Source organism: Cicer arietinum, chromosome 6 (assembly GCF_000331145.2).
Source record: "Cicer arietinum cultivar CDC Frontier isolate Library 1 chromosome 6, Cicar.CDCFrontier_v2.0, whole genome shotgun sequence".
NCBI lineage: Eukaryota > Viridiplantae > Streptophyta > Magnoliopsida > Fabales > Fabaceae > Cicer > Cicer arietinum.
The window spans coordinates 53,412,194-53,421,124 of record NC_021165.2 but is presented as its reverse complement, the minus strand read 5'-3'; the positions used below and the strand labels follow the sequence as shown (position 1 = coordinate 53,421,124).

General features: G+C 33.2%; 1 protein-coding gene across 1 annotated transcript; it reads left to right on the top strand.

The window, feature by feature from the left end:
- Positions 1–5,560: 5,560 nt before the first annotated feature.
- Positions 5,561–7,136, top strand: LOC101505868 (protein GRAVITROPIC IN THE LIGHT 1-like). Its single transcript, XM_004515894.4, has one exon. The coding sequence runs from the start codon at positions 5,627–5,629 to the stop codon at positions 6,884–6,886; it is 1,260 nt and encodes a 419-aa protein (XP_004515951.1). The 5' UTR covers positions 5,561–5,626; the 3' UTR covers positions 6,887–7,136.
- The last annotated feature ends 1,795 nt before the right edge of the window (positions 7,137–8,931 follow it).

Here is an 8,931-nt window from a genome sequence, read left to right as displayed (position 1 = left end):
AAATTAGGCGAGCAGAATATAAGAGGGAGAAAAGAGAAAGTTGGGAAAAGCATCCAACTTTGGTGTACTTTTCACAATAGCTTGAAACTCATTATATAGTGATGGAACCAAAGTCACATATGTTTTCTAAACAATGTGGGACTTTAGTATGTATAGAATTGAAACTACACAAAATATGATAGTTTTTCAAAGTGGGATTTCAAAAGATATTCTTACCAATGTGGGACTTGAATTTTAAAAAACAAGTTTCTTTCCAATTAAATTTACAAGAAATATTTCTTTCCAATGTGGGACTTCAACACATTTTTAAATTCACACTATAACATACATATGTTCCAACAGGAAATTAAATGGGTTAAGAATATACCAAAGAGGGTAAGTGGCAAATGCAGGGCAACTGGTTGCATGAAGACTTAGGTGACTACAATCAAAATGGTTGGACTTTTTTATTAGTGATATGCAAAAGATAATATAATTTAATATAATTTGATTTTATAGTTTTATTCTAACACTTTAATTTTATAAGTTTAATTACTGACCGGTGTTACTGTTTGTTGAAGGGCTAATACCTGCCATGTAGGAGGTTATGCCAGGTGTGCCACATAGGTTTTGTGGAGAAATTTCACCAAGAAATGGAAAGATAAGGAGCTACGGGGAATGGTTTGGGCTTGTGCCAAGTCAACCACAATAAGTTGATAAGGACCTCAAGAGCATGAAAATGATCCATATTGAAATAGTAATAGTTTTAATTTATATTTAATTGATGTCATGTACAAGTGAAAATACTTTGTTTCCTTACAATTTAGTTTATTTAAAAATAATATGATGCAAACCCAATATGGACCTAGAGAATAGTGTCATCTATGTCCCATTTAGTTTTAGAGATAATCTTTCTATAAATATGCATTTGTAATCTCAATGAGACAAGTTTGAAGTGAATTATAATTTCTCTCAAGAGAATGGGAAGGGAGATATGTCTCGTCTTTGAGTTATTCGATTAGAACTTGCTTGAATCTTATAAATGACTTCCTTACTATTGTGATGTTTCCTCATTGGCTTATCAATCTTCTAGATTGTGGCACCTTTCTTCTCCATCTTCTCAATTTAACTTATCTTTGGTTCTTTTTCTCCTTTCATTTTGCCACTTTATTTGAAGAAACCACTTGGTTAGGTCTTCAATGTCTTGTGGAAGCAACCCAAATCCACATTATTTGGTATCAGAGCTTGTCACCAAGTGGTAAAATTTGTTCTTAATTTCTATTTTTAAGTTTTTGATGTTCTTGAAGTTTTTGGAAAATTTGAAATTTTAGGTTTATTTATTGAAATTCGATCTTTGATTTTGTGTAATCTTGAGTTGTTAGTTGATTGTAAGTGTTATAATATGTGTGACAAATTTTAGTTTCATTATTGTTTGCTTTATTTCGATGAAACTTTGAGTCCTTGGGTGTTGTTTTTGAGAAAAAAGTATGGATTTAGTTTCATCATCTTCTTCACTTGCAATTGTTTGATCCAAAAGTTCACTAGCAAACTTGTTTTTAATGTTATTTCTTTTATACATGTTTGATTCTGGAAATTCAAAAGCCTTAATCAATTAGAAAAATGAAAGGAATTAAAATATATAGAGAAAAATTTGAAAAGATAAATTTTGCAAAAAAAAGTAATTCTACACAGTAGCATTTATTGAAAAATGGCCTTTTTTTTACAAAAAAAAAATCCAAAATTGGTTCATTTTGATACATCAATCATTATTGTCTTTATTAGGCATTGCAAGTTTTATCTTAGTACTTTACCTCCCACATATCTGTCAACTCATATATCTTGATCACTTAGTCTTTTAGTTCTAATATTTTTTACTTCTTTGATTATCTATTTGAATGTGTCTTCATTTACTTAGTTTTTCTTGTTTGTCATTTTAAATTATCTTAGTTTTGTCTTAGAGTTTTCCTTCTTGAAACAATTATAGACTTGTTACATTGTGTTTGGATTCTTTGATTTGGACTCTTACTGAGGTTCTCTTTAAGAACTTGAAAGAGGAGGTCGAGTGGAAAAATGCAACAGTGCACATCATTAAAAAAAACCACCATTGAGTAATATACATGAGGGATACATTTCTTGAGAGTAAACACTTAGTGAGTGGTGAAGGCCTTATTTTTATTTTCTTGACTTGTTCTTGTCATTTACTTGATTATTGTGATATTTGTATCTTCTTGTTGTTGAAATCATGAGTGGAAGTGAACTAAATTCCTTTTCTCATAGAATTGCTTCTCTAATGCGTCACTTTACAAAAAAAAATGAATACTCAAATGAATGCCTTGAGAGAAGAGTTTGTGAATCAAAGAGATATGAGATCTCGTCATGTAAGGTCATCTCAAAATGAAGATGGGTTTGAAATTAATAAAGAAAAATGATATAGAAGTTATGATGAGAAGGAAATGAGGATGAAAAGAGATTTATAAATAAAGAAAGACAATGTGAAGATTATGATGAGGATTAAATGAGGTATGAAAGAAAAAATAGAGAAAAAGAAATAAGATATAGAGATTGTGGTGAGGAGGAAAAGATGTATGAAAGGAGAAATGGAGAAAAAGTAAGGAGGCTTAGAGATTTTGAGAGAGATGATATGAGGTATGCAAAAAAGAAAAGATATGTAATATACAAATGAGGATTAAGAAGAAAAAAATAGAAATATATCATATGATGAATATATTAGAAATTTTGTATTAGATCTGGAGTATGTAGAATATCTTTACGAAAACGGATATGCAACAGAGGCAAGAAAAGTAGAGAAGCTAGCCTTGAGAGAGAGAGAGAGAGAGAATCAAGGAAAAGAAAGATGAAGAAGAGAAAAATTTGAGACAAAGACCAAGAAATTGACTCTAAGTACTTATTTGTCTTACTTTGATAATTCTCTTGTGCAAGTTGTAAAAGCCCAACCCTTAGGTATTGAGTTCCATTCCAACGTGTTAGTATAGAAGTACGCCTAAGAGGGGGGGGGGGGGGGGGTTAGGTGTTAGTAAATTTTCTTGTTTTTAGTGATATGGTAATCAGATTTTCTGAGTTTAAGAACAAGGCTTAATAACAAGTGCAGTAAGTAAATGAACACGGTAAGATTTATCCTGGTTCCCCTTATAACCAAGGGTACGTCCAGTCCTCTTGCACACCACAAGAGATTAATCAACTACTTGTCAGAAAATGTACAATTCCCACCCTGGGATTCTTGCTACAAAACTTCTAACAATTCTTCTAAGATAGCACACCACTATCTTACTTGTACAAATGATACAATAAGGTTTGAATAAATTTAAGATGTGGTATATTGATAAAAAAATCAATAGTAATTCAAGTACTTGAGAACTTTTTAGAATGATATGAAAATCTAATGCAAGTACTTAGAAAAATCAGAATTTTGTTCAAAGTTGTTCAAATGAATTAATTCAAGGATGGTTGATTTTTGATCTGAAGTTATGGGGTATTTATACTCCATAAAACATCCTTTCAGATTCGTGGCCATTGATCCAAGAGGTTTGATGAAAAATTACAATGTTCTAGAGGCATTCCAGATCTGAAAAATTGTAATGTTTCCAGGTGTATTCGAATACAGTATATGTGTATTCGAATACACGTCTTTGTAACGTTCAAAAAATTCAAATTTTACATCTTGTATTCGAATACACATCAGTGTAGTCGAATACAGATCAATGTATTTTAGCCTCTGACTTAACTTGTATTCGACTACATATGAGTGTAGTCGAATACATTTGGCTACTGACTTAGCATGTAGTCGACTACAGATGGGTGTAGTCGAATACACTTGGCCACTGACTTAGCTTGTAGTCGACTACAGATGCGTGTAGTCGAATACACCTTTTAAAGTTTTGCTTCTGACTTAAGTTGTATTCGAATACAACATGGTGTATTCGAATACACTTATGCAAATTGTCAAAAATATGATTTTAAATGATTTGTTAATGTTGTTTTTGATTTTTGAAAACATGTTAAATGCATATGTAAATATGAATTGTTCTCAAGTATTTGAACTATTGATTTGTATCATATACCTTTATATTTACTCATTTATTATTTGGATTTGGAAGCTCATTCAAGATGGTTTGATCTTCTTTTTGATCTTGCTGCATTGTCCATAGTTGGTGGTCTTGTCGTCATCAAAAACATGTAGTTTACATTCTCCCCCTTTTTGATTATGACAAAATGTTGTTGTGAAGAGAGTGTGATGTTGAAATCTTTGCTCCCCCGTAATAGGTGCATACTCCCCCGTTGTATGTGATGATTTGAAAATTGTTTTTGAGTGCCTACAAGGTTTGAAATGCAACAACAACACCAAATTTTCTCCCCCTTTTGACATGATCAAAAAGAAGAAGAAAACAAAGAGACATACACGGTGCGAGTAAAATCATACACAAAAGGCATATAAGGGAACAAGAATAGCAGTAATGGAAATTAAGTTAGAAGATTATAAAAGTGAATACATAATAAGTCCTGAAACGAGTAATACAAAACACACCAGAATTAAAACGACAAAGGAGTTCATAAATCGAGGACTTGCTTGATGTTACTTCTAAGACTTCTGGATATAGAATTAAATCGATGTGTTTTGGGCCAGTTCATAGTAAATTTTAAGTGAGTAGTTGTAAGGAAAGGACAACTGTGACTCGAATAGGTTATTAGTTCTCGCTTGCCGATTAGTAGTTAGAAATATATGGTTCATGTTGTAGACAATTGATTCTGTGAACTCGTCTTCTGGATCAATTGACCCTTGTGCTTGTGGTATGATTTTATTGAAATCAGAGAACTTGTATTTTGTCATGTACATTATATTCCCTTTGTTAGCTTTTTTGATGTTCTAGATGTTTAAACCGTAAGATTAAGAGAAATTAGAGTCTTTGTATTTTGGACATGCTATACGTGGAGTTAGGATTGGATGGTTGTAGACTTGTGATTATAGAATGTTCTACGTCTAAGAAACTTGGGAAGAGAGACATGGATATTCTTTCTTTCTAATAAAGAAAGTTTCTTGGAGAAAACTATAACTTACCAATATGGTATCCGACACAGTAGAAAATGGCTTCTATTACTAAGTTTTAGCTCATTACTGCCAGATTGGTATTTGTTTACATGTTACTTATTTGCATGATTAGTTATATTGTATATGTTGTAATCATTTTCTTAAGTGATTATCTCTATTTTTGTGTTGTACATTTATATCATATTTTCTCCTCCGAATTAGAGCACCCCTATTTTCCTTGTATTATAAATTTATATATTTGAGGTCGTGGATCATGTTTGAATGAGTTTTTTTCCTGAGAAAGTCCAAAAAACAATACTTAAACTCCACCAAGCATGAAATATCATGTGAAATGATACAAGTATTTATTGCTAGAGATAAAAGTATGTAATGGCACATTGCTTTTAGCAGGTGACGTTTTTAATAGGTTGAATGTGTTTCACTCATGCATCCACTCCCTGCATGCTTTTACACACACATTCTCAATTATTTCTCTTGCAATTAACACCTTGATTGAACTTTTTTGAAATCTTTCAGGTTCTGTGTTAATTTTGATTCTGTTGACGGAAAGCTTGTTCATCTACCCCGCAATTGGCGTTAGCTATGCTACCCACTGGAGCAAAAGAGACCCAATTACGTGAGAGCAACAGCCAGAAGGTCCACCCCCAACCAATGGAAGAAGCCATGAACCAGAATCCAGAAGCTGTGGAAACCCTAGTTTCTAAAATTTTCACAAATATCTCTTCTCTGAAGTCTGCTTATATCCAATTGCAAGCTGCTCATACTCCCTATGATCCTGATAAAATCCACACTGCTGATAAACTTGTTATTAGTGAGCTGAAAAATCTATCTGAACTCAAGCATTTCTACAGGGAAAACAACCCAAAGCCCGTTTGCGTTTCTCCCCAAGACTCGCGTTTAGCTGCAGAAATTCAAGAACAACAGAGCCTCCTGAAAACCTACGAGGTCATGGTTAAGAAATTTCAGTCTGAAATTCAGAATAAAGATTCAGAGATCCATCAACTGCAACAGCAGATTGAGGAGGCTAGTCAGAAGCGAGCAAAACTAGAAAAAAATCTGAAGCTTAGAGGTTTGTCAAGCAAAGAATCCGAAGATGGAAATGGATTTTTCCCTGTTGATCTAACTCCAGATCTCTTTACCACTTCTGTGGAAGCAGCTGCGAAAGCAATTCATGATTTTTCAAAACCTTTGATCAACATGATGAAAGCGGCTGGGTGGGACCTTGATGCTGCTGCTAACTCAATTGAACCCAATGTTGTTTATGCGAAGAGAGCTCATAAGAAATATGCATTCGAGTCTTACATATGCCAAAGAATGTTTGGTTGCTTCGAGAACGAAAGCTTCTCTGTCAAATCAGACAATATTATAGTTGACAAAGAGAGCTTCTTCCACCAATTTCTTGCTTTAAGGGAGATGGATCCTTTGGACATGCTAGGGCAAAATCCAGATTCAATTTTTGGAAAATTTTGCAGGAGCAAATATGTAGTCGTAGTTCATCCAAAAATGGAAGCATCATTCTTCGGAAATTTAGATCAGAGAAATTACGTGATGGGTGGAGGGCATCCAAGGACTCCGTTTTACCAGGCTTTTCTGAAACTGGCCAAGTCGATTTGGCTTCTACACAAATTAGCTTATTCTTTTGAGCCAAATGTCAAGGTATTTCAGGTTAAAGGAGGGAGTGAATTCTCCGATGTTTACATGGAAAGCGTGGTCAAGAATCTGATAATGGATGACAGTGATGAAAAGCCAAAAGTTGGATTGATGGTTATGCCTGGATTTTCTATTGGGGGAAGTGTGATTCAGAGTAAAGTTTACCTCTCTGGTGTGAAGGTAGCTGAATGATTGCTGTAAACGAACAAGCTTTTTGGCAAAATGCCTGTTCGGTTGTATGTGTTTGTTTCAGCTATCATTTTCTTATCGTGTAAGATAATGTTGTGTTTGTAATTTTAAGATCCCTTTTAGTGCTTGTAAGATTACATGGTCCCTTTATCTGTTTGTAAGTTCAAGTCCAAGTCTCTTGTTGTAACTCTAATTCTAGTATTTGTGGGAGGGAGATTTGAAGGTATATAAAAGTTTTCCCTTTACTCATGAATTTCATTGCTTTAGGGAAAAAAAGATTCCTGGGTACATTGTTACAGCAGAGTGCACTATACCAATCAAAGAGCAGTACATTACCACTTCAAAATGAAAAAAATTTCTGCGCAGATTTAGATTGCTTATAGTCAGCATTTTCTCACACTTCGGACATTGGTGGCAGTGGGAAATTTGAAATGAGATCAGCTGATTTTGGTTTTTTTTTTAAACTAAAATGTTGGACTAGAAATTTAAATTTTAAATTGTTTGGTCTTGATCTAATGATCATTGATGTGCTATGAATATGTGGATTGTTGACTGCAGACAATCAAAATCCTACAAGTTTATGCATTCATTTAAAGTTTGTTGGTTCATTACACAATACTTGTGCCAATGATCTAGGTTTATCTGAGGAGATGGGGAATTGTGAGCTATATAATTATGATTTGTAAAAAAGTGTTTTAGAAACTAGACTTAGTGAGAATTTGTTAAGCAAATTTAATGAGTCAAAGAAAAAAAGAAAGAGAATGATTACATTCTTTCGATGTTAGTAGTTTGAATGGTATAATTGACTTGTGAATGATTAATTTTTCACAAATTGTGCTTCGAAAAAAAAAAAAACTTTACCAAATTGATAGTAACAAATGTTATCTTGTGTATAGTCACTACTTTGTCAAAAATACTTTTAGTACCTAGTTCGTTTGAAGAACTATGAACCTTATTTATTTTGATGATAACAAAATGAATTTGTGAGAATAATTTAAAGCACTAACATTCTGATTAAGTGTGCAGTTTTCAAATAAAGTGAATTTTGTATAATCTTATGTTGTATCTTCTGATGATTGGTGTAAGATAAAAGAACACCAATACTCCTCTTTTGATTTAGTATTTTAAGTCTGGTAATCGCGCTCTAAAATGCATATATGATGACTCCGGTAATACAATCAATGATATATTTCGTCTGCCTCTGATGACTACAACAAACACCTATTCGTCTGTCTCTGATGAATACAAGAAGTATTCGATTGTTTGCCTCTAATAATACTGACAAGAAAGTGATTGTTTACCTCTGATAATCGCATCAAGTATTTGATCCTCTGACTCTGATTTAAAATGTATGCTCTGATGAAAGTTAACATTATGATGAAAGTCAATGCTCTAAAGAACATAACTTTTGCACATCCTCTAAAGAACATCCTGAATCTGTTACTTGTTTGAAAGGTCTATGAGACATGCTCTGATCATCGTGTCCTTTGCTTCCTCTATCTCCATACCAAGATATGCTAAATCGGTTACAAAGATTCATTTTGGAAAGTTTTCTCTGGAAAATCATTCTCAAAATATTTGATACGAAACTTCATGATATATTCTGAATTTTTCCAATTAGGACAATGACCAGAAACCCTAAACAATCTCTATAAAAGGATGTGCATTCCTCACTTGAAACATACAATAAGAACCACACTGTTATAAGCATATACAGTCGCATATGCACTCTTGCTCTTAATCATTCATATTACTTAAGTGTTGAGAAAAGTTTCTAAGAGTACAACTTTGTAAACACTTTCTTGTGAGATCTTTCTCATAAAATCTAAAACTATTTGATGGACTTGTGATCACTTAACTGTATTTGAGTAAAGATATGTTATTATCACTAACTGTGGTGACAAAGTTATAGGTGAAAACGTTATCATGTCTCCCCTGTTTGATGGGGAGATATTCAAGTACTGGAAAGACAAACTCAAAAGCTTCTATATCTCTCACGATCCTGAACTGTTGTACATAGTCAAAGATGGCTATGAGACCCCAAAAGA

What these genes read in the sequence shown, in the direction of transcription:
- LOC101505868 (XM_004515894.4), top strand. Translation starts at nt 5,627, where the DNA reads ATGCTACCCACTGGAGCAAAAGAGACCCAATTACGTGAGAGCAACAGC.